The sequence below is a fragment of the Hyla sarda genome, chromosome 1, assembly GCF_029499605.1.
Source record: "Hyla sarda isolate aHylSar1 chromosome 1, aHylSar1.hap1, whole genome shotgun sequence".
Taxonomy (NCBI): domain Eukaryota; kingdom Metazoa; phylum Chordata; class Amphibia; order Anura; family Hylidae; genus Hyla; species Hyla sarda.
The window spans coordinates 298,596,811-298,623,926 of NC_079189.1; the positions used below are offsets into that span (position 1 = coordinate 298,596,811).

The window sequence follows — 27,116 nt, forward strand, 5'->3', positions numbered from 1 at the left end:
GAGCATCTGCTACCTTATCTGCTCGGACGGAGGATGAGGCAACAGCCTCAGGGTACCTGGTTGCATAATCTACAACAGTAAGAATAAATTGTTTCCCTGTGCTGCTGGGTATAACCAGAGGCCCCACAATATTCACTGCCACTCGTTCAAAAGGTACAGATATGACTGGTAGGGGCACTAGGGGAACACGAGTTACATCCCCAGACTTACCCACCCTTTGTCAGACATGACAGGATCTACAGTAATTTGCAACAGCAGAACCCATACCTGGCCAATAGAAATTGTGTGCCAACCTGGACTTTGTCTTGGCCACTCCCAAATGTCCTGCCGGGGGGGGGGGGGGGGGGGGGGTCTCATGGGCTAACCTCAGCAGCTCTTTCCTGTACTGCCTAGGAACCACTAACTGCCTTTCTCTCTCCTGGGCCCATAGCATGCCTTTGGAAAGGGACTCCCAGTACAAGATATTGTTTTCCCAATATACCCGATGCCCATCTGTGTCAACACCTGTATGTTCAGCACGTTGTCTCACCCCTTCAAGGGAAGGGTCACTGCGCAGAGCTTCCCGGAAATGCTCATTTCCCTCCCCCCCATCTCGTGGTATCAGGGAGCACATTTCCCCCAGGTGAACTAGCATCTCCATCTTCCTCTGCTGTGGCTTGCATGTCACACAGCTTGCCCCTTGCATCACCATCCTCCCTTTTTTAAAGCTGCAGCCCTGGCATGCTGCTGACGCGTTACCACTGCCACCATTGGTATGCCACCCTGGGGTTTACCTTCCTCTCTCTCAGTTCCAGACATAACAATACAGGCATCATACACAGGGCTATCACTCCTTCCCTCCTCCTCAGGCTCACAGGATTGGGACATATCACTCACTGCTGGTCCCTCATCCTTACATGTCACCAGGGGCACACCAACCCCTCCCCCTAGCCCATCTCCACTAGGATTTGGCATTGGCAATTCATTGTCACCACATTTTACAATACACCCCATTTCACTTTTGGAAAACATTACTGGTTCAGTCACAGGTAAACATTTATCAATCCCCTGCACTCCCTCCCAGTTTTCCCATTTCACAGTGTCTCCCAAAGTCTCACACAGTACCTCAGAATGAACAGGGCTCTCTCCTAGCCCATCCGGTGTGCAGGTAGTGTCCTCTGGAGCATAATGACAGAGCATCCAACCCAAATCATTCCCCAGCAGAACATTAACAGGGATGTCCTCAGAGACCCCCACCTCCTGCAAACCTTTGCCTGTACCCCAATCCAGGTATACACGGGCCATGGGCACAGCAGGCCGCACACCTCCAATTCCTTTTAAGGCCATGGTTCTTCCAGGGATGATGTCCTCTGTATCCACCACTTCAGGCCGCACCAAGGTAAATGAGGCTCCAGAATCTCTTAACCCCACTGTCACCCGGTCACCCACAGTTACACTCTGTAGGTTATCCCCTCTTTTCTCCACCGCTCCAGACACCAGAAGAACGGCTGTGTGACCTCCAGCTGCCGGTGGAGAATTCTTCTTGTTAGGGCAAGTGGCACTCAGGTGCCCAATATTGTTGCATCTGTAACATCGGCGGGTGTCCCCCTGACCCAATGTGGCTCCTGTTGCTTTTGGGGATGATGGCAAGAATTTCCTGGCTGACCTGGTGGTGCTCTGTGGGTGTGTGGCTCCCCTCCAGGTACTTGCTCCAGCTTGTGCAGATCCACGCTTTGCTGCTGGCGCCCGGTTATTGGCAGTCATTTCCTAGTTCTGCTGCTTCCATTGCTGTCTTGGGCTTGCGGTCCAAAATCCACTCTCTGGCTTCGAAGCTCCCTGTTTGGAGAAACTGATCCAGGACCATCAAGTCCTCCAAGGCCTCATAGGTAGTGACTTGTAGGCCCCCAGTCCATTGCCTGAATGCAGTCCTTAGCTGACCTGCATGTTCAGTGCAGCTTTCTGTGGCGCTTTGTTGCAAAGTCCTAAATCTTTTCCGATAAGCCTCTGGAGTCAGATTAAAACTTTTTAGCAGGGCAGATTTTATTGCCTCATAGTCCTGGTCACTTTCAGAGGGAAGCGAAGCAAACACATCCAGAGCTTTCCCTCGCAGCCGTGGGGTTAGATATCGTCCCCACTGTTCCTTAGGTAGATGGAACTGCCGGCAAACCTTTTCAAATCCCCTCAGGAACACATCCAGATCACCATCTTTCTCCAACATGGGGAAATGTTCTAGGCGAGGTTTGTGGTCTCCTTGATCCTGCACATCACTGCGTGCGGATGAAGCATCCCCTCTCAGCTTCAGAATCTCCAGTTCATGCCTTCGCTGGGCCTCTCTTTCTGCGGCCTCTCTCTCTGCAGCTCTTATCTGGGCCTCTCTCTCTGCAGCTCGTATCTGTGCCTCTCTCTGCAGCCCGTGCATGTGCCTCCCTCTCTCTCTCTCTGCAGTTTGGTACTGGAGAAGCAGTTGGAGTTTCATATTGGCATCCACACTCCCAAAGTGTTGTAAGGCAGTCCGCATATAAGAGTCCAAGGCCTCATGTGGAGTACTGTCCTGATTGGGAGTAATGTTGTATTCCCCAGGAGATATCAGTCCTTGGATGGCAGTTCCAGCTGTAGGACTTTGTCTCATGTCACTCAGCTCTTCTGCACGGGCATCATACTCCACAAGATCAGCAATAAGTTGTTCCTTGTTCTTTCCTGCAGTAGGGATGTCCTTTTCTTGGCACATTAGCTCCAGTGCAGGCTTGGACTGCTTGCAATATGCCTCCATATTTCCGAGATGAGACAGAGGAGGTAAAACAGGAGATGGGGAAGACAACTGTCTTGCACTCTTTTTGTATGTCTTTTAAACCAGCACTGAGCTCTGTCTTTGGAATTTACACACAAGAATATGTATGCATTTTCTTTTTTAGTGCTAAGATTTCCTTACAGGTAAAATCCAGCAAGCACTAAAAATCTCTAAATATATCCCGACGCTGCCACTAGTTGTCACGATCACACCCTATCGGTCCAGCTACGACGCTAGAGAGAGTGTGATTGTGCAAGGGTTAAAGCCGCCAGACCTCTGGGTATCCACTACTAGTCCCAGCAAGTCACCAAATTAACCCTTAGATAAACGTGTTTCCACCAGAGCTGCCTTAAGAAAGGTGAGCTCATATATTTAGAGATCAAAGACCAGAGCTGATTAATTAAACATTTAATCTGATAAAAGGTATCACAGTGCTAACTATATAAAAATACAGAAACAAATGACATACAGTTACAAAAATATATAAAAGAGTTTTGCAAGACCAGTTCAGAAAACAAAAGATGAAGTTCTTACAGCATGATGGTATCAGTCCATGAGAGTGAGAGTCCAGCTGTTCTTAGGATGGTCTTGTCAGCTTTGGGCACAGCCTTGAACACCCTGAGTCTAGCATTGTTTTAAATATCATATCTGCTTTCTTGGGAGGGAGACTCCACCCCCCCTGGGGGTCTTCTCTCTTCCTGGCCCCTTATCTGTTTGATTATAGGATGGGACCAGAGTGCATGACTTCAAAAAAGCCTTTGACTTCATAAAGAGATGTAAACAAACAGCCAGACCCCCAATAAAATGCAATACACAAACCCACAGTCTGAATGACCTCTCACCCATGGCTTGGATAATACATCACACAGTTATAATTATAATACACATATAGGATTTTAATAATCAGGCCTTGGGCCTGACAAACACGTGGCTTACAATGAATTTCTGCAGCTGATTCTACAATAGGATTTTTGGTCTGCTCCTCTCCATGCTGTAAACACACCTCATTCTTCCCTCAAGGTCTCAATAAAAGAGAAAGATATCTATCTCTATCATGGATATGGTGGCGTAGGCTGAGGAGCAGGTCAGAGATAACATCCCTCAGGGGCAGAGCTGCAGTTTAGAAACAAGATCCAGAAATATAATAATTATATTCGAAGGGTGATTGTTTTATTCAAAAAAAAGAAAAAAAAATTGATATCAGAATATCCTTTTAAATAGGCAATGTTAGAATCAAAACACTTTTATATGTTGTACATCTTAGCAAAACATTGATCTTTCTAGTATACTCCATAAAAAAAGGTTTCTTATTTTTATATAAATGCTGGCAAGAAAAAAACTAGGCGTCTGCAAACCATCCAGAACATAATGCTGTAGTTCTACATCATCATCTTTGTCCCAGCTGATGCACAGGCTGGGACTAGTTCTCTTCGGTGCTCTCTCCTGTCCTGTCTATTAGACTCCAGTCTAAAAACAGAGAGGGGGTTACAGAGCAGCCTGCAATGTTTGGATAAAAACATACAGCACAGCACATGCAGGGAGAAAGTGAATGTATGGTGAGTGAGGTCAAGCTCAGTGCTTTCCTCGGACCTGCCCCTTCCTGAGCAGTGGATGTCAGAATAAGTGAGCAGCAGAACAAATGTGTGATGGGGATGTGTGAGCCAAATACAGAGGCTGGACACAAATGTAAAGCTTCTGCATGAACTAGTGAGTAACACATGTAAGCATTTTTTTTCTATGATATGACTGGTTCGTTTCAATAATGGGAAGTATGTGGCTATAGACAAGATGTCACATGCTTTCTTGGGGTGCACAGAGGAAACAAGGTAAGAGATTGGGGGGGTGATATAAGATGGCAGGAGCTCTGTGGGTCGGTAGGAACAACTTGTAGGCGCTTAGTGAGGGCTGAGTAAGTTTCAGAAGCTCTGGAGAAACAAAATGGCTACAAGAAAGAGCCGAGAGGAGCCATTAAAATAAAAAGTGCTCAACTGGAGCCACAGCCTGCACAGAAAACAGGCATCAGCATCAGGATCTCTATGACCTCCCCTCCACCCATAAAAAACAAAAAGAGAAAGTTCAGACTCCCATAGAATTGAATAGAGCTCTTCATGCTGCGCCTGTCGCTTACTAGAGACCTTTCTGCTCTTTAGGCAGGCTCCAAGAACTTCTCCCACAGCAGACTGACTGTGTAACAGGCACCTGTATTAACCAATGAGGGTTTCCTCTGTAGTACTCAGTAGATATTTATTGAAATGTGTCACACAGTTTCAGCTTAAAGCAGTGAGCTAGGAGCCCTTCTTTACTAAGAAGATACATATTTATTCTTCTTGCATAGCCTGGCGTACAGTGGATAAAACTGGCTGCTTGTCTGTTCAGGAGGATAGGGGCTACAACTGGAGGCAGTGTGGGCACCCCTGATGCAAAACCCTCCTGTACTTATGACATTGGGGGATCTTACACAAGAATCTGCCGGGTATTCAATCAGAGAAGCAGGCCCCATAAAAGGAGACATCTTTTCTTTTTAGTTGACTTGCTCTCTTTAAGGCTGCTGCACGCCAGACATAAAAGCCACAGCTGAATTTCTTTCCTTTGCAATGCTTTATATTCTTTGTATGTAAGGCATATGATACAAACATAATGTCCAGTACTTTCTTCTAACTACTCACCATGACGTAGTGTCTCTGCATCTCCGATTTCTCACTGGCCAACTTGTCACATTCCAGTTTAAGGCTAAAATACAGAAATAATCTGTTAGAATCACATAAGGCTGATATGTCACATTGACGTTACGAGTGCTGCATGATGACATTTATGTAGAATGTTGGACCTCTTAATAAAATGAATTGTGGTCTGCCTTTACAAAAACACTAAAATATTAATGTAAAGGCTTATTGCCATTACTAGGACATGCTATAACTGACTGTAAGGAACATCTGGAACGCCCATTGATCCTGAAACTAAAAGGAGATGCAGCGCCACTTTATTGCTACATTCAGTACATTGATTTACCCTACCGATTGGTACCATGACCACATGGGGGGGCAGAGAACTGCAGCATGGATCCATTTAAACTGTCATGTCAAATGTTTTTATTGCTCAGTCAAAATGTTTAGACTCCAACCAATCGCTAAAACGAGCAGGGAGAGAAGCATGCAGCCAAGTGCTTCTCTCTCGATGTTCTGCCTATGGAACAGAGCACCCGAATGATCACCACTATAGAGATGTCTCTATGAAGATCAAAAGTTTTTCCATGACAGCAACCATTTAAGTGAACTGGGTTAGCTGTAAACGAGCACTGTGGTTACTTCATTTTCAGGATCATGGCTTCCATGAGGTCAGCCTTCTGACCAAAGTCATGGCATCTGAGCTTAAAGGGGTACTCCGCGGCTAGATGGGGTAAATCAGCACAGAAACAGAGGCAGGGGGAGATAAGGGGACACTAATGGCGGACACAGAAGATGAGCAGACACTGACTGATCATATTACGTCATGCTGCATGACATGCTGACATTTTGCTGGTTTCTAGATTTAAAACAAGATTTGTCAAGCCTTGAACTAGGATGCAAATGAGATCATCAGATTGTGATAAACCATAGATTAAAAAGAACTTAATTACTTCATTTAGCAGATGTAATAAAACATGCATTTATTTTTTCAGTCAGATGTCTAACCACAGCGATCAGTGTGTAAAGCAGTGTCCACCAATTAACATGTCTCTGCACCTTGCATAGGTCTCTTCAGCCAATGGCAGATGCAGGCCCTGGTATGCATAAATGGCACTAGGGATGGCATTACTACAAGAGTCAAAACTATATCAATAAGAACATATCATTTTGTGATATATTTAACACTGATAACACAGTGCAGTCATAATGGCATAGGCCAGAAGGAACTGAATAGATCCATATATAGTTTCAGGATAACTTTTTATTCATGGAAATCTCTGCTTATTGTGCAGTAAGCAGTCAAATAGATGGTCCTGCTCAGTGACTGACTGGCTACCTAGCCCAGAACGAGCAGAGATTTAATGAATAAGTGACAAGTTCCCACAAAACTATATCAGCTCATGCTGCTTAATGCCATGCTGCCTGCAGACTCTACTGAGTCTTCAATGTGACAGGTTCCCTTTAAAAGGGTTTAAATAATAAAATTAATTGACAAATATCACCTAATGTGGGCTGCACCAATGACTGGCTGCAGTGGTGACATGGGTACAGGTAGATCTAGGTAAACCACCACCACCACCCAGCAGAGGGGAGCCAGGTGGTAGACTCATAATATATATGTTATATTATGCCATTTCCTCCAATTATGGAAAACCTTTAAATACACATTTTGCTTAAAGAGGGAAAACAAATGTCAAATTAACTGGAAAGCTATTTAAAAAATAATAAATTCTTCCAGTACCTATCAGCTGCTGTATGTCCTGGAGGAAGCTGTGGAAAGTTCCTGACATGGACAGAGAAACTACAGAGCATGAGCAATTAACCATAACAAACCTCTCCTGCTCCAGACAGTTCCTGACATGGACAGAGGTGTCAGCAGAGAGCACTGTGGTCAGACAGAAAGGAAATTCAAAAAGAAAAGAACTTCCTCTGTAGTATACAGCCGCTGATAAGTAATGGAAGGATTAAGACTTTTAAACAGAAGTAATTTCCAATTCTAAAAATAGAAAAAAAACAGAGCACAGTCTAAAATAGCGACTAGATTCAATAAGCATGTAAATCACAGTCTCAGTGTTCAGTGACCGAAACTGCCATAAAGATGCTACTAACGGGGTGCCAAGTTCCAAAGAAAGTGAAGAAAATTTCTTAATACATCAAAAGTAGAATACTGTGCGCTTCAAGGCCAGAAGAAGCGCACAGTAATGTGCGAAAACGGCTGTTAGCCTCTGAGCACTCTCATCTATACGTCTCCCTGCTACACGGAGGTCCCGTCAAGGAATGAACTATGCGAACGGCGAGTGCAAGTTCACCCTTTTCTACTTTTGACGTATTAAGAATATACAATTCTGTATGACTTTATGGCACCAGTAAATTGGGATACCCTGTTATAACCTATGATCAGGGGGACAATCTTTTCATGGAATTAAAGAGATTTTACCAAAATGAGGATTTCACCTCTGTACGATCTCCATGTTGTACATGTCTAGAGCATAGCCCATACAAAGTTTTAGTGAGGAGATTTATCAAAAACTGTGCAGCGGAAGAGTGGTGCAGTTGCCCATGGCAACCTATCAAATGGCTTCTTTCATTTTTAAAGAAACCTGTGAAACTGCACCACACTTCCTCTAGACAGGTTTTGATAAATCTCCCCCCATGTGGATGGGGCCATATTAAGCTGTATAAATTAATTCTAAAATATCAAGACTGGATGACCTATACTGTAATTTACAAAACCCTTCAGAACTTCTTTAACCCCTTAATGTCAGACATAAATGTATGTCCTGGTGCCCTGTTACTTAACATACCAGGAAGGACATTTAGGTCCTAGAGGGCATTACGACTATGAAGAAAGCACAGAAGCTGTGTACACATCATAGACAGTAGGTCTATGAAGCAGCCAGGACCTTGCCGCTAATGGTAGACATCAGTGATCATGCAGAAACCTGCCATTGACACATTGGGTATAGTGATCAATACTGATCACAGCATCAAAAGTAGTTTCAGTGCGTTTATTCACTTATCGGACCACCTGCAGCATGATTGCAGGGGTCTGATGAGTAAAAAAAACGCATCCTCAGCTTTGCTTAGCTGCTTCATACCACTCCCAGTATCTTCGTGTATAGCCTGTCCACTGAGGAAGACTATACAAATAGATCATCGATATCAATGCCTATGCATAGCACTGAACAGTAAAATCAACCCAAAGATTGCTATAAAAATAGTCCCCTATGGGGACTTAAAAAAATATTAAGAAGGTTTTTTTTTTTTTATTAATATGCCCCTCCCCAATAATGATATTTAAATTGCACCATTTTTCCCAATTTACACAAAAAAAATGTAAAACATATTTGATATCGCCGAATGTGTAAATGTACAAACTATTGAAATATATTGTGAATGCTCAAAATAAAAAATAAAAAAGGCCGAGAAAAAAGAATCATGAAGTTAGAGGAAAAATGAGAAATAAATGGGGTCAGAATAGTGCAATTTTAAACATACTTATTTTGCTAAAAATGTGAGAAAAAAAATAATAATAAAAAAAAGGAGCAGTACACTGTAAAAACGGGTTGTGCGGCAGCAGAGTTGTAGTGGTGAAACAGCTGGAGGTACACTGTATAGGTGAACTAAGGGTGGAAGTTGGCCCCCCCAGCAGGCATCAGGGACATCGTGCCTGCTGCGGAAGTCTGCCTGGTAAGTGAGCACACTACCAGGCAGACAAAAAGGCATTTTTAATATGGTAAAAAAAAAAATTTAAGGTAGGGAGGGGGTTAGGGATAGATGGGCAATAGGCAGGGACAGAAAAAAAAATAAAAAATAAAAAAAAAGAGGATGGTGGGAGCTACTCTATTAAGGAGATATCCAGTGCTGAAAAACGTATCCCCTATCCCAAAGATAGGGGATAAGTTTTAGATCGCGGGGGGTCCGACTGCTGGGGCCCCACGCGATCTCCTGTACGGGGCCCCGGCTCGCTGGCCAGATAGCAGGTGTTGACCACCGCACGAAGTAGCGGCTGACATGCCCCCTCAATACAACTCTATGGCAGAGCCGGAGCACTGCTTTCGGCAATCTCCGACTCTGCCATAGCGATGTATTGAGGGGCGTCTCAGCCACCGCTTTGTGCGGTGGTCAACACCCGCTATCTGGCCAGCGAGCCAGGGCCCCGTACAGGAGATCGCGTGGGGCCCCAGCGGTCGGACCCCCCGCGATCTGAAACTTATCCCGTATCTTTAGGATAGGGGATACGTTTTTCAGCACTGGACTACCCCTTTAATCATATCGACCCACACAAAACAGATATTAAATATTTTTTTGGGTTGCACCGTATATTGAATGGTAAAAACGAAAGCACAAGCCCTCATATTGGAATGTGGATGGAAAAATAAAGTTATTCTTTGGCAAGGAAGAAAAAAAAAACCACAAAAAAAAGGAATTCAGCTGCCATCTAAGGGCAAAATGGGCTTTGCCCTTAAAGGGCTAAAAAGGCCTGAAATATAGTAATTTCTCCCCTGACTATATGTTCATCACCATCACCCTGGGTAGGGCTGGGAGGTATACGGGTTCATACCGAATGCTGTGCATAGGCATTGACAGCAAACGGCTGTCCGGGCATGCTGGGAGTTGTAGTTTTGCAACAGCTGGAGGTCCGCAGGTTTGAGACCACTGCTGTACGCTGTATCCCTATGCCCGGGCTGCAAAAGATAAAGAAAATAAACTGTAACTCACCCACGTCGGCCACACGCTGGGGATGTGAACATAGGACAGCCATCAGCCTATCACCGTCCGGAGCGATGTCCCGCCCCGGCCAGTGATAGGCTGAGCCCACTGTCATGTAAGGAGCTCTGGCCAGCTTCTTACATGACAGCACGCTAAGCCTATCACTGGCCGGGGAGGGACATCGCTGCGGCCGGTGATGGGACTGGAACGTCGGACAGCCGTCAGCCTAAGGAACAGCGTGTGGCCGACGTAGGTGAGTTAAAGTCTATTTTCTGTATCTTTTGCAGCCCGGGCATAGGGACACAGCGTACAGCAGTGGTCTCAAGCCTGCAGACCTCCATCTGTTGCAAATCTACAACTCCCAGCATGCCCGGACAGCCATTGGCTGTCCAGGCATGCTGGGAGTTGTAGTTTTGCAACAACTGGAGGTCCACAGGTTGGAGACCACTGGCGTACAGTGAGTTCCATTGCCGGCGGCCCCCAACAAAGAGGAGGAGGGCAGTGCTCGAAGGTGACATCTGTGAGTAGTACCCCGTTGGGCTGATCATTAATTGGGGGGAGCAGAACAGTGCTGGCAGGTCACATGATTGGGGCGGGGTAGAACAGCGTTGGCAGGTCACATGATTTGGGGGGGGGGGGGTGAAAATACCATTATATACCGTGGAACCGCCGTAAGTAAAAAAAATAAAATAAAATACCGTGATACACATGTTTGGTCATACCGCCCAGCCCTGGGTAATGCCTACTTTACATATGTTCGGCATCTTTTCCTTCCTGTGCTGTAGAAAATGCGCCGGCGGGAAAATGATCCCATTCATTCCACATTCAACCGGCATCTCAGTTTGGACAGGCACCGCACAGGTGAACGCATCTTTCTGCGTTCCTCTGTACAATGTCCAGAATCAATGGATGCCGGATACTACACAACAGATGCATGTCGTCATCAGTTGCGTCAAGATTTCGGCTGGGTTTATGTATGCCGGATACATGTAATCCCAGCCTAAGCGGGTGGGATGTGCACTGGAGGACTATACAAGCCGGCTGACAGGAAGGACTAGGGGACTGGCGAGTATGTGGGCAGGAGTGGCACAGCAAGCTAGCAAAGAAACATGGTTTTCACCTACCTGTGATACTGCGCCTGCAGCAACTGGAACTCATCTTTAATGCGATCACAGGAATCCGAGGTGGTAAACTTGAGTTGCTGGGGCAGGTGAGAGGAGCTCTGGGAATAAGAGAGAGAAAACATCAGTCAAGGATTGTCCTAGCCCTGTCTTCACAAGGATGCACGGTTTACTGTCAGGAACAGGGACTACTGCACACAGGGGACCGCTCTAGATTTAGGTACATACGTCTCATATGCTATAAATATGGGTATTGGGGGGGAATGGAAGCCCCCGATCAATATCATGCATACATAGCAGTTCTCTAAATGTTACCAGGATCACTACCTATTTAGACCAGAATATCCCAGTAGATCTGAGCTGTCATATGACACAACCTAATACAGGGGTCTCCAGCTGCTGCAAAACTACAACTCCCAGCATGCCCGGACAGCCAACGGCTGTCCGGGCATGCTGGGAGTTGTAGTTTTGCAGCAGCTAGAGCTCCGCAGATTGGAGACCACTGATCTAACATAACGTCCCATCTATCTGGCAAAGCTTCCCTCTGGTGTAACAGAAAAAGCCTGAAGGGAAACAGATACCGGAACTGAACCCACTGTTGCCAATGGCATCCTTCCTGGCATCAGTCAACTGAAATGCCAAGATGCATTCTCCTGAACGGTAAACTCAGCAAATCTGCCTATACATAAAAAGGTTACGAAATCAGTCATCCCCATGCTATTTTGGCGCAACGACGACGGAAAATATTGTATTTTTCCGTAAGAATTGCTCCAAGGATTCCCTTATACATTGGGATGGTGAACCAGGCAGGTATATGAATATCGCACCATCCACTATTAACTACAACAGTGACATCTATAGGGCCAAAGCGCTCAGCTCCGTCTAAGGCCTATAGGCACGGCGAAGCCTGGCCAGCAGCACATGGAGTCTCCAGAAGTGAGATGACGGAGCTGGAAGCCATCAGCGTGCCTCCGTACTCTACCCATAGGGCATATCCATACGTATCCCAATCCTAGAAGAATCCCAAATACAAAAGCAATGATTTCTCACGACACACCGCCCCCGTAGGCGCACATTCTGGCTACACGTACCACCACAATCTACCAATGAATAACCAGGGTTCCTAGCTTTAGGTTATCGGGCTAAGGAGCACACCAGTGCCTGAGGGAAACACAGGAAGAACATCAGCCATGAAGAGAAGGTGCTCAATGTAAGAGCTTACAGAGAAGCCTGCCTGGGCCCTGAACAGAATAACATGGCACTGCTCCACATACACAGCACATACATGCAGTCGCCACACACACGCACATGCTCGCATACAATGGCCCATCCTCACCGAGTGGCGGCTGCTGCTTTGAGGAAACATCATGTCCCCCTGTGGCCCCGGTCTGTGTTGATCTTGCACCCAGTGTCAGAGCCTCCAGCACCAGCCTCTCCTGCTGGTCTGCCAAGGATCAGTGTCCTCAGCGTAGGCTTTCAGAAGCTCACTTCCCCTTTGTCTCCCACTCGGTCAGCCGTGCACGGTTTATGGCTTCCCCCGACCTCCCCGATGCTTTGCCCTGCTCTTTCACCCGGTTCACCCCCTCCCCTCAGGCCCCGGCCTGTCCCAGTACTGCGCCTTGATCCCAGCTCTCAATCTAATCAGGATCCTTTTGTTTAATGGCGGCCGCAGCTTTATGGTTCTCTGGCGTCCTCTGCCGGTCAGCCGCAGAACTGCGGGCATCAATTTGGTGTTTCTAAACTTTACCAAAAACAGCAAGTGATGTCTGTGAGTACTGATGTGAATCCAATGTCCACCACGTTTTTGCAATACAGTTTCCGTATCAGGTTTTTGAAGAAAAACGGATTCCTCAAAACCTGACAGGGTGCATTCACACCACGTTTTTGCAATACTGTTCCCGTATCAGGTTTTTGATGAAAAACAGATTCCTCAAAACCTGACTAAGGCTGGGTTCACACTACGTTTTCTCCCATACGGGAGCGCATACGGCAGGGGGGAGCTGAAACCTTGCGCTCCCGTATGTAACCGTATGCGCTCCCGTGTGTCATTCATTTCAATGAGCCGGCCGGAGTGAAACGTTCGGTCCGGTCGGCTCATTTTTGCGCCGTATGCGCTTTTACGACCGGACCTCAAACCGTGGTTGACCACAGTTTTAGGTCCGGGGGAAAAGCGCATACGGCGCAAAAATGAGCCGACTGGACCGAACGCTTCACTCCGGCCGGCTCATTGAAATGAAGGACACACGGGAGCGCATACGAAGGCATACGGGAGCGCAAGGTTTCAGCTCCCCCCTGCCGTATGCGCTCCCGTATGGGAGAAAACGTAGTGTGAACCCAGCCTAAGGCTGGGTTCACACTACGGTTTGTAATTATGGTTTCCGTATACGGCTGGGAGGAGGGGTGGGCGGGGCTTAATCGCGGCACCCGCGAGCCGACCGGAGTGAACCTAAGCCTCCGGTCGGCTGCTTTTTCAGCCGTATGCGGTTTCCCGACCGCAAGCAAAAACGTGGTCGACCACGTTTTTGCTTGCGGTCGGGAAACCGCATACGGCCGAAAACGCAGCCGACCGGAGACTGCGGTTCACTCTTGTCGGCTAATAGACATGCATTAAATACGGTTCCCGAATACGGCTGAGTGCGGGCGCCGCGATTAAGCCCCGCCCCCTTCCTCCCAGCCGTATTTGGGAACCGTAAGTACAAAACGTGGTGTGAAAGCACCCTAAACTGTATCAAAACGTGTGTACAAAGTTCAACCTGTATACAGTTAAAAACCGTATACGGTTTGCAAAATGATATCCAGTTGCATCCGTTTTGTAAGAAAAAAACGTATACGTTTTTAACTTTTCACTCCATTTTGAAAAAAGTTTCACTTGTTTGATTGAAATTCCAAGAAAAAAAACTGTGCAAAGTCAAAAACCGTATGGTGAAAACCGTATGGAACCGTACGCACACACAGTTCTGTACAGTTCCCATTGACTCTCATATTTTAAAAAAAAACGGATACGGTTTAATACAGTTTTTCACTCGGACCAAAAACCGTGGTAGACTACAGTTTTGGGTACAGGAAAAAAACTGACAAAACCGTACAGGATGCAAAACGGACACAACCTGATGCATCTTTTGGCATACGGTTTTCAATGAAGAGTCAATGCATACGTTTGCCAATATGGTTCCGTACGGTTTTCACATTGAAAACGTATATGGGAACTGTGTTGCAAAAACGTGGTGTGAATGCACCCTTAATTGTATCAAAACGTATGTACAAATTTTTATCTGTATATGGTTTGAAAAATGATGTCTGGTTGCATCCGTGTTTTAAGAAAAAAACGTATACGTTTTTAACTTTTCACTCCATTATGAATAAAGTTTTATTTGTTTGATTGAAATTCTAAGAAAAAAACTGTGCAAAGCCAAAAACCGTATGGTTAAAACCAGATGGAAGCGTACTCACGTACGGTTCTGTACGATTCCCATTGACTCCCATGTTAAAAAAAAAAAGTATACAGTTTGATACCGTTTTTCACCCGGACCAAAAACCGTGGTAGACCACGGTTTTCTGTCCGTAAAAAAAAGAGGAAAAAACCGAATGGTTTGAAAAACGGAGACAACCGTATACATTATGGTGCATACGGTTTTGAATGGGAAGTCTATGGGCACGGTTTTCTGTACGGTTGCATACATTTTTTTTTACGAAACCATATGCTGAAACCGTATAGTAAAATCATGGTGTGAACCCACCCTAAGGCTGCATTCACATGTCGTTTTTGCAATACGGTTCCCGTGTCCGGTTTCAGTGAAAAAAACGTATGGAATGTATTGCAAACCTTATGTATAAACATTTCATAGAAAACCGTATGCCAACCGTAGCATCTGGTTGTGTACGTTTTGCACCATTTACGGTTTTATCCGTTTTTTTCCCATCTCCAAAACCGTAGTCTACTACGGTTTTATGTCCGGGTGAAAAACCAGGTACAACCCATATACGTTTTTTTTTTTAAATGGTGGTTTATGGGAACCGTAGTGAACTGTATGTGCATATGGTTCCATCCGGTTTGCACAATACGGTTTTGCAGTTTGCACATGCGCAGTGCACGCCGAAAGTTCTTCCCACAAATAGAACAAGAAGATCTTTATTTAATTAACGACAAACATAAAACCGTATCCGTTTTTTTTCTCCCAAAAATGTATTAAACCGTGTGCAACCGGGCATCTGTTTTCAAAGCATATACGGTTTAAAACCATAGGGAGGTCTATACGGTTGTACACTGTTGTATACGGTTCGGTCCAGTTTTGAGACATACGTTTTTTACAAAAAACCTGATACAGGAACCGTGTTGCAAAAACGAGATGTGAATGCAGCCTAAGGCTGCATTCACTCTTCGTTTTTACATTACGGGTGCCGGATCCGGCTGGACCAGGGCTGAAGTCCATCAAACGGTGACTCCGCTCGGCTCATTTTTGACCCGTATCTGGTTTTGTGACTACGGTATACTACGGTTTTAGGTCAGGAAACCGCATACGGGTCAAAAATTAGCCAACTGGAGTCACCGTTTGACTCCGGTCGGCTGATTAAAATAAATGGAGTTCAGCACTGGTCCAGCTGGGGTACGGGAGAGCCCGGTTTGCCCCTCCCCCAGCCTGATCCAGCACCCGTAATGTAAAAACGAAGTGTGAATGGAGCCTAAACTGTATCAAAACGTCTGTACAAATTTCAACGCACATTGCAACGTTTACAATGCATATGGTTTTCTATACGGTTCTGTACGGTTTTTAACTTGAAACCGTATACAGGAACTGTATATCAAAAAACGTGGCGTGCATGCACCCTGACAATGACTGCATTCACTGGGTTCATCTCACGTTATTACCAATACGGGACCGCATACGGCTGGGGGGGAGCTAAAACCTTCCGCTCCCATATCCCTGCCGTATGTGGCCTGTATGTAATTCATTTCAATGAGCCAACCGGAGTGAAACGTTGACTCCGGTCGGCTAATTTTTTGCCCAGTATGCGGTTTTCCACCGGACCTCAAACCATGGTTGACTACGGTATTTAATTACGGACAAACATAAAAACGTGTTAAACCGTATGCAACCGGACATCCGTTTTCAAACCGTATATGGTTTAATACCGTACAGAGGTATATACGGTTGTACACGGTTGTATACGGTTCGGTCCAGTTTTGAGACATACGTTTTTTTTAACTAAAAAACCTGATACGGGAATCGTATTGCAAAAACAAGATGTGAATGCAGCCTATGAGGGAGAATTGTAATAAGGCTGGGTTCACACCACGTTTTTGCAACACAGTTCCCATATATGTTTTCAATTTGAAAACTGTACGTAACCGTATTGAAAACCATATGCATTGACTCTCCATTGAAAACCGTATTGCTAGATTGACCATACTAAGGAATTGGATATCCCCGAAAGAACTGCAGGTAGAGCAATGGAAAGAAGGGTTAAAAATCATGAAAGATAAGGAGTTTAGATGGATGAGGAGCAAGAAGGGTCGAAGAGAATGTAGTAAGATCTGGAATGCATGGTAGACTTAAATTTATTCTTATTTTAATTTTTTATTTTTATTTTTTATTATTCTCTTCTTCCCTCTGTGCCTGAAGCTGGGAGTGGGGTGGGGGGGAGGGGGGGGGGGGTGATAATAATGAATTGGTATACTTTTTAGATGTAAACAAGTATAAGTTGGTTATATGGTCTTTTTGACTGGTGCTGCTATGTATATCTGAATTGTATACTGTAGTTTTGGAAATTTTACTATTACAATAAAGTGTTAAATTATATATAAAAAAAACCCACACACAGTGATAAATCTCCCCCCCCCAAAAAAAAAAAAAAAAAAATAAGAAAACCGTATGCCAAAAGATGCATCCAGATATGTCCGTTTTGTATCCTGTACGGTTCTGTCAGTTTTTTCCCCATTCCCAAATCCGTAGCCAACTACGGTTTTTAGTCCAGGTGAAAATTATTTTTTTTTGAACTGTACACTTTTTTTTAACATGGGAGTCAATGGAAATCGTACAGAACCGTATGTGTGTACGGTTCCATCCGGTTTTCACCATACGGTTTTTGACTTTGCACAGTTTTTTTCTTAGAATTTCAATCAAACAAGTGAAACTTTATTCATAATGGAGTGAAAAGTTAAACATTTGTAAGTTTTTTCTCTTAAAAAACGGATGCAACCGGACATCATTTTTAAAACCGTACACGGCTTTCCACCGTATACGGATTAAAATTTGTTCACATGTTTTGATACAATTTAGTCAGGTTTTGAGAAAATTGGACCAGTTGCCCAGAGCAACCCATCAGATCAGTTCTTTAATTTTTCAGAGGCCTTTTTAGAAATGTTTAGAACCTTAGACTAGGTTCACTTTACTGCCGGTACCAATGAAGTCAGTTGAGCTCTGTCCTATTATGGCTCTCTTTTTTTTTTGCGCTGAACGGCTGAATGAAGCACAACTAAGGCCCCTTTCACACTACAGGTATCATCCTGTAAAAACCTCCGTCATTACTCCCATCAATTAGTCCTGAATTCATGTGAATGGGATTTTTTGACCATCCTTTTGAATCAGGTATAAATGGAGTAAGAAACAACAACACGGGGTGCGCCCCTAGTGAGGACCGTTATGAAAGTGAAATAGCGTAAGAAACTATAGGGTCCTTACCCCTAGGTGTTGTGCTCAGGGCACAACATCTACAGTAGCGTCTGGAGAGAAAGATGCGGGAAGGCTGCCATGAGGAACTCCCGGGGGTGTGTAGGGAAATGATACGAGCATGTAGAAAGTGGTTCCTCTGAATGAAGGCGCCTCTCCCAGTAGATGTATGGTTGATATTTTACTGCAACGCATTTCAATCCCGAACTGGATCTTCATCAGGCTCCTGATGAAGATCCCGGTTCGGGATTGAAACGCTTTGCAATAAAATATTAACCATACATCTACTGGGAGAGGCGCCTTCATTCAGAGGAACCACTTTCTACATGCTCGTATCATTTTGCATCAGGTATGTCAGTTTTTACTAATCTCCTTTTTTTTTGTTAGCACAAAAGACTGTGCATGCGCTAATTTTTGTTCTGGCAATAATAAAGGTGAAATAACGCCCGTTAAAATTTAACATTGAAGTCTATGGGAAACGGATGTTCACAAAAAACATACATTACTATCCGTTATTGTCCGTTTTTTATGATCTGTTTTTTGTACTGAGCATGCTCAGTACAGCATAACAACCAGGAAGTCACAAGGAAATAAAATAACGGACATAAAATAACAGACTATAACGGGTGATAACATATGGCACATGTCCTTTTTTTTTACAGAATGTCCGTTAAATTGGTCATCAGTTATCATCCTTTGTATTCAGTTATTTTATCAATTTTTTTTATGACCCGTTATTGCTGAATAACAGATGTCAGAATGCAGGAACATAACTGTAGTGTGAAAGGGGCCAGGTCCCAACGGATCTTATTGACTTGAATGGGGTCTGACAGGGATCTGGTAGTTCACCGGAGTTTAGCAAAAAAAAAAAAAAAACTTCCATTGTTTTGACGGATTTACTGACTGAGCTCCCTTTAGCGGAGCCAGACAGCTATTTGAACCTAGCCTTAAAGGTGTACTCCCCCCATAGACATCTTATCCCCTATCCAAAAGATAGGGGATAAGATGTTTGATTGCTAGGGTCCCGCCGCTGGTGACCCCCGCGATCTCGGCTGCGGCACCCCAGACATCCGGTGCCAGATGACTGCTGATGCGGGGCGGAGGCTCGTGATGTCACGGCCACACCCCGCCCATGACGTCACGGCCACGCACCCTCAATGCAAGTCTATCGGAGGGGGCGTGACATCCATCACGCCCCCTCCCATAGACTTGCATTGAGGGGGCGTGGCCATGACATCACGACCCTCTGGTGCTGCAACCGACGCTCTAAATGAATGCCCGATGCAGCAGGGAGTAGATATAGTAGTGATGGAAAAAATTGTATTTAATGAAATTTTTCTTTTTTAGAACAACATTTTTATTAATTTTTAAACAGGGATCAATTTATGTGGGTGGGCAGAACATAAAAAATGTACCAGACAATAATAAAAATGTAGTGTGTGTGTGTGTGTGTTTTTAACTATTTTTTACATTTTTTTTTAGGTAGTACTACTACTCACAGCATGGAACAACACACTGTTCCATGATGGCAGTAGTAGTTACCTGTACTAATAGACAGATCGCTCCTTTGCGATCCTCCTGTATAATGTATAGATGCGGCCGCTCTTCTACGGTTCCTGCACTGCCGGATTTATACATCTATTCATATTTCCCGCAGAGAGCTGTGATTGGTCAGATGGTTCCAGCCAATCACAACTCTGTGGGAAATATGAATAGGTGTATATATACGTCAGTGCAGGGGACCATAGAAGAGCATCCGCCCGCATCTATACATTATACAGGAGGATCACAGTGGGTGTCAGAAGTTACACTCGATTCGATCTGTCTATTAATGCAGGTACTACAGTAGTACCTGCAGTAAGGGACAGATCACAGCGGATGTTACTCCTCCTGACACCTGCTGCGATCCTCCTGAAGTAACTGCCGGGATCAGCTGTTCTCAAGGCTACAGAGGAGAACAGCTGATGCTGAGCAGTATATATACATCGTATATCTACTGCCCAGCAAGAACTTACAAAGAGCCTGCAATGTGTATACAGTATACACATTGCTGGCTCACTTAACCCCTTGCTGAGATGTGCGCTAAGCCAGCCCGGCAAGGAAAGAGTTAACTTACACTGCTGGGCAGTGTAGGTTAACTCTTTGGGCAGTGTACAATATATACAGCTATCTATACATAGCTGTATATAGTGTATACAGAAGATGAAGAAGTCCCCTTACCTCCCTCCAGTCCCCACGGGTCCGTGTAGCTCCACCCCTAGTGATGACATAATTAGGGGCGGAGCTACAGACGGGATCCAGGCTGGTAAGGGTATAAGGCTCTGTTAAAATTGTCCGTTTTGGATAATGTGAACAGACCCTTCTGCCAGTGTCTTACCAGACAGGGAGACATCAGCTGTTGCTAAACTAAACTCCCAGCATGCCCAGACAGCCAAAGGCTGTCTGGGCATGCTGGGAGTTGTAGTTTTGCACAAATTGGAGGCTCCCTGTTTGGGAAGCCTCCCCTGCAGAGAGCGCAAAAAATGTCCTAACCCATTTTTTTGTGTATTTTTTTTCTTCTCATTTCAGATCCGTGTATGCAGAGGATTACGGTGGATTCGATGGATTACGACGGATGAACTGGATTTTTTAAAATTTCAATAAAATGGTTAACGAGGGCTGTGTGGGAGTGTTTTTTAAAATAAAAGAATTTTTCCAATGTGTCCTGTTTTTTTTTTTTTATTGAATTTTCAGGCTTAGTAGTGGAAGCTGTCTAATAGACGAAAACAATTACTAAGCCGGGGCTTAGCGTTAGCCCCAAAAACAGCTAGCGCTTACCCCCAATTATTACCCCGGCATCCACCACCACAGGGGTGCCGAGAAGAGCCGATACCAACAGGCCCAGAGCGTCAAAAATGGCACTCCTGGGCCTATGCGGTAACAGGCTGGTGTTATTTAGGCTGGGGAGGGCCAGTAACAATGGTCCTTTCCCACCCTAGTAACATCAGGCTGTTGCTGCTTGGTTGGTATTGTGTTGAGAATGGAAATACGGGGAATCCTATGCGTTTTTTTTATAAATAAATAAAATAAAGAACACATAGGTTTCCACGTATTTTCATTCTCAGCACAATACCAACCAAGCAGCAACAGCTTGACGTTACCAGGGTGGGCGAGGACCATTGTTACTGGCCCTCCCCAGCCTAAATAACACCAGCCTGTTACCGCCTAGGCCCAGGAGCGCCATTTTTGATGCTCCAGGCCTGTTGGTACCTGCTCTTCCCGGCACCCCTGTGGCGGTGGGTACCGGGGTAATAATTGGGGGTTAGCGCTAGCTGTTTTTGTGGCTAAAGATAAGCCCTGGCTTAGTAATGGATTCCGTCAATAAGACCGGCTTCCACTACTAAGCCTGAAAATTCAAAAAAAAAAACACATTGGAAAAATTATTTTATTTTAAAAAACACTCCCCCACAGCCCTCGTTAACCATTTTATTAAAAGAAAAAAATACAGTTCATCCGCCATGATTCATCAGATCCGTCGTAATCCTCTGCATACACGGATCTGAAACAAGAAGACAAAAAAAAACACAAAAAATTGGTTAGTACATTTTTGCCACTCTCCACTGGGGAGAGCACCCATAATGCAATGTCTTCCTAAACAGGGAGCCTCCAATTGGTGCAAAACTACAACTCCCAACATGCCCAACATGCCTTTGGCTGTATGGGCATGCTGGGAGTTGTAGTTTAGCAACAGCTGGAGTCTCCCTGTCTGGGTAGACACTGCCAGAAGGGTCTGTTCACATTATACAAAATGGACATCAGTCTTACTAGCCTGGCTCACGTAATCACTAGGGGAGGAGCTACACGGACCCGGTGGGGACAGGGAGTGAGGAAGGTAGGTGGACCTCCTGTTCTGTATACAGTATATACAGCTATCTATAGATAGCTGTATACCGCCAAAAGGGCTATAGGAGCAGGGAGTACTGTCAGTATAGTGAAAGGATTCCCGGCTCCTGTATAGTATACACGGGTGCACTATGCCCCCTGTATGCTATACAGCCGGGGAGGTGAGTAGTGATGCTGTACATTACTCCTCATCTCCTTACACTCTGTGGACCGGGTGCTCAGCATCTGACCCACAGAGTGGCCAGAAAAAACGCCAGAAAAACTGCCAAAATGCAGGAAAACTCTGTGGCAGTTTTCCTGGCAGTTTTTCCTGGTGTTTTTGCTGGGGGGAAAAAACCTCAGTGGAATTCTAGCCTAACACTTTCAGTTTTTTATCTACTGACCCATATGAGGGCTTGTTTTTTGCGCCATCAATTGATCTTTGTAATGACATCAATCATTTTACCACAAAGTCTACAGTGAAACAAATCAATAACTATTTGTGGGGCAAAATTCAAACAAATCAAAACGCCATTTTGTAAATTTTGGGGGCTTCCGATTCTATACCGTGCACTTTTCAGTACAAATGACACCTTATCTTTATTCTGTAGGTCCATATTATTAAAACGAAACCCAACTTAAAAAAAAATTATAACTCTTTGTACAAAAATAAGTATGCTTAACCTCTTAAGGACCAGGCACGTATGAATATGTCCCTGCACCATGGATCTTAAAGGAGTAGTCCAGTGGTGATTCAGTGGTGAGCAACTTATCCCCTATCCTAAGGATAGGGGATAAGTTGCAGATCGCGGGGGGTCCAACCGCTGGGGCCCCCTGCGATCTCCTGTACGGAGCCCCGACAGCCCGCGGGAAGGGGGCGTGTCGACCTCCGCACGAGGCGGCGGTCGACACGCCCCTCCAATACAACTCTATGGCAGAGCCGAAGCGCTGCCTTCGGCTATCTCCGGCTCTGCCATAGAGATGTATTGAGGGGGCGTGTCGGCCGCCGCCTCGTGCGGGGGTCGACACCCGCTATCTTGGCGGAGAGCCGGGGCCCCGTACAGAGAGATCGCAGGGGGCCCCAGCGGTCGGACTCCCCGCGATCTCAAACTTATCCCCTATCCTTAGGATAGGGGATAAGTTTTTCACCACTGGACTACCCCTTTAAGGACTAGGCACGTACTCATACGTCCGTTGGAATTTCGGTCCCCGCCGCGCGCCAGGCGGGCACTGGACCGGTGCGACTGCTGATATCTATCAGCAGGCACCCCGCGCAAATGCCCAGGGGGTCATCACACTTGGGATTTGCACGATTCCGGGTCATTACGGGTCTATGGTGACCCGTTGACCCGGAATATAAGGGGGAACGCGGGTGTCTAAGACACCCACGATCCCCCTGAAGAGATAGGAGTGAGGTGGCAGGGGTGCCACCCCTCCTATCCCTGCTATCGGGGGCGGGGGGGGTTAACTTTCGTTTTCCCCGTCCCACCCTCAACAGGCGGGGCAGGACGGGGAAACCCGACAGGGACCGGCGCCGAAGACCCATTTACCGATCCGGAGGCTGCAGGCGACGATCGGGGTCGGAGATCGGCGGGCGGCGATGTCGTGCAGCAGGCTCCCTGGATCCGACGGAAACCGGTAAGTTGCCTAGCAACATCTGGAGGGCTGCAGTCCGAGACCACTATATAGTGGTCTCTATACTGTAGCACTCCAGATGTTGCAAAACTACAACTCCCAGCATGCCCAGACAGCTATTTGGGCATGCTGGGAGTTGTAGTTTTGCAACAGCTGGAGGGCTACAGTTTGAGACCACTATATGGTAGTCTCTGAACTATAGCCCTCCAGATCTTGCAAAACTACAATTCCTAGCATGCCCACACAACTGTTTGCTGTCTGGGCAAGCTGGGATTTGTAGTTTTGCAGAATCTGGAGGGCCACAGTTTGCAGTGGTCTCTATACTGTAGCTCTCCAGATGTTGTAAAACTGCAAATCCCAGCATGCTGGGAGTTGTGGTTGCGATCCCTCCAGCTGTTGCATAACTACATCTCCCAGCATGCCCTTCGGTGATCAGTACATGCTGGGAGTTGTAGTTTTGCAACAGCTGGAGGCACGCTGGTTGAAAAATATTGAGTTAGATAACAGAACCTAACTGAAGGTTTTCCAACCAGTGTGCCTCCAGCTGTTGCAAAAGTACAACTCCCAGCCTGCATGGTCTGTCAGTACATGCTGGGAGTTGTAGTTTTGAAACAGCTGGAGGTTTGCCCCCCTCCCATGTGAACGTACAGGGTACATTCACACGGGCAGGCTTACAGTAAGTTTTCTGCTTCAAGTATGAGCTGCGGCAAATTTTTCACCGCAGCGCAAACTCCTAGCAGGGAACTCGCTGTAAACCTCTGCCAGTGTGAATGTACCCTAAAAACACTACACTACACTAACACATAATAAAGGGTAAAACACTACATATGCACCCCCTTACACTGTTCCCCCCCCCTCCCCCAATAAAAATTAAAAACGTATTGTACGGCAGTGTTTCCGAAATGGAGCATCCAGCTGTTGCAAAACAACAACTCCCAGCATTTCTGGACAGCCACTGACTGTCCAGGCATGCTGGGAGTTTAGCAACAGCTGGAGGCACCCTGTTTGGGAATCACTGGCGTAGAATACCCGTATGTCCTACCCTGTGCAATCCCTAATTTAGTCCTCAAATGCGCATGGCGCTCTCTCACTTCGGAGCCCTGTCGTATTTCACTGGAAACAGTTTAGGGCCACATATGGGGTATCTCCGTACTCGGGAGAAATTGCACTACAAATTTTGGGTGGCTTTTTCTCCTTTTACCCCTTATGAAAATGAAAAGTTGGGGTCTACACCAGCCTGTTAGTGTAAAAAAATACATATTTTTACACTAACATGCTGGTGTTGCCCTTTACTTTTTATTTTCACAAGAGGTAAAAGGAAAAAAAGACCCACAAAATTTGTAACGCAATTTCTCCTGAGTATGGAAATACCCCATATGTGGGCGTAAAATGCTCTGAGGACGTACAACAAGGCTCAGGAGTGAGAGCGCACCATGTACATTTGAAGCCTAAATTGGTGATTTGCACAGGGGTGGCTAATTTTACAGCGGTTCTGACATAAACACAAAAAAATAAATACCGACTTGTGAACCCATTTTGGAAACTACACCCCTCACGGAACGTGACAAGGGGTATAGTGAGCCTTAACACCCCACAGGTGTTTGACAAATTTTCGTTAAAGTTGGATGGGAAAATGAAAAAAAAAAATATTTTCACTAAAATGCTGGTGTTACCATAAATTTTTCATTTTCACAAGGGAAAATTGGAAAAAAGCCCCCCAAAATTTGTAACCCCATTTCTTCTGAGTAAGAAAATACCCCAAATGTGGATGTAAAGTGCTCGGCGGGAGAACTACAATGCTCAGAAGAAAGGGAGTGCCATTGGGATTTTGAAGAGAAAATGTGTCCGGAATTGAAGGCCACGTGTGTTTACAAAGCCCCCATAGTGCCAGAACAAAGGACCCCCCAACATGTGACCCCATTTTGGAAACTACACCCCTCATGTAATGTAATAAGGGGTACAGTGAGCATTTACACCCCACAGGTGTCTGACAGATTTTTGGAACAGTGGTCTGTGAAAATGAAAAATTTTTTTTTTCATTTGCTCAGCCCACTGTTCCAAAGATCTGTCAAATGCCAGTGTGGTGTAAATACTCACTGCACCCCTTATTAAATTCTGTGAGGGGTGTAGTTTCCAAAATGGTGTCACATGTGGGGGGGTCCACAGTTCTGGCACCACGGGGGGCTTTGTAAACGCACATGGCCCCTGACTACCATTCCAAACAAATTCACTCTTCAAAAGCTCAATGGCTCTCCTCCTCTTCTTAGCATTGTAGTTCGACCACAGGGCACTTGACGTCCACACATGGGGTCTTTCCATACTCAGAAGAAATTTGGTTATTTGGGGGGAATGTGAAATTTGGGGGGAAACACATTTAATGTTTTTTTTTTTTTTTTTACATATGCAAAAGTCGTGAAACCCCTGTGGGGTATTAAGGCTCACTTTATTCCTTGTTACGTTCCTCAAGGGGTCTAGTTTCCAAAATGGTATGCCATGTGGGGGGGTTTCTGCTGTTCTGGCACCATAGGGGCTTCTTAAATGCGACATGCCCCCCGACCACAATTTGCTCTCAAAAAGCCAAATAAGACTCCTTCTCTTCTGAGCATTGTAGTTCGCCCGTAGTGCACTTCAGGTCAACTTATGGGGTACCTCCATACTCAGAAGAGATGGCGTTACAAATTTTGGGGGTATTTTATGTGAATTTTGGGGGGAAACACATTTTAGTTGAAAAAAAATTTTTTTTACATATGCAAAAGTCGTGAAATCCCTCTGGGGTATTAAGGCTCACTTTATTCCTTGTTACATTCCTCAAGGGGTATAGTTTCCAAAATCCGTATGGCGTATGGCTACGCAAAAGGTGGACTTATCCAGGAGCTTACCTTCCAGGTGAATAATGCTGACAATCCGGTTGAATGAGGATTCTTGGATTTTATTGCAACATAAAAGTTTTGAGCCCATTTGCCGGGCTCTTCATCAGGCATATAAAAATATACAATACAGCTCTATTTAAAAAGACCCGGGAATGAACTACCACCGGGTAAAAGGTTAACTTTGATCAAAGCGCTGTTTGAGCGCTGCCTGAGTAGCAAAACCGGGACCCCTATAAAGTATGGTTTGAGGTTCATCAATCGTAGTTATATATATGTGCAATACTATTGTTTTAGCGGTTGTTTTATTTTGTTTAATTATGTATGCACGACTTAATGTATGACGTCATGTTAACCTTTTACCCGGTGGTAGTTCATTACCGGGTCTTTTTAAATAGAGCTGTATTGTATGTTTTTATATGCCTGATGAAGAGCCCGGCAGATGGACTCAAAACTTTTATGTTGCAATAAAATCCAAGAATCCTCATTCAACGGGATTGTCATCATTATTCACCTGGAGGGGGAAGCGCCTGGATAAGTCCACCTTTTGCGCAGCCATACGCCATACCCTTATCCTACTCACCGCTGATCGACCAGATCGTTCAGGAAGGAGTCTGGAGCAGCTGACCTCGGACCGCCAAGTGATTCTACGTGCCAGCACAGGTTGAGCTCTTAGCACAACACCGTTCGGTAAGCCTGCATTTGTCTTTTGGGGGCATACCTTTATCTGAGATCCCTACACAAGGAGCGCACCTCTCTTTTTTTTCTCTTCCTCTCATATAGTTTCCAAAAGGGTATGCCATGTGGTGTTTTTTTTG

At 45.4% G+C, this 27,116-nt stretch overlaps 1 protein-coding gene across 2 annotated transcripts in view; it reads right to left on the bottom strand.

Annotated features, from left to right (window-relative positions):
• Positions 1–12,922, bottom strand: part of TLE5 (TLE family member 5, transcriptional modulator) — a 29,122-nt gene extending 16,200 nt beyond the window's left edge. The window contains exons 1-3 of one of the 2 annotated variants that reach the window (XM_056518057.1): positions 12,604–12,922; positions 11,271–11,368; positions 5,434–5,497 (exon numbers count right to left, since the gene is read on the bottom strand). In XM_056518057.1, the coding sequence (XP_056374032.1) occupies positions 5,434–5,497; positions 11,271–11,368; positions 12,604–12,636 (195 nt within the window). In that variant the 5' untranslated portion in view covers positions 12,637–12,922. The remainder of the gene's footprint in view (positions 1–5,433; positions 5,498–11,270; positions 11,369–12,603) is intronic. The other variant, XM_056518058.1, reaches the window with a different exon arrangement.
• Between the last annotated feature and the right edge of the window lie 14,194 nt (positions 12,923–27,116).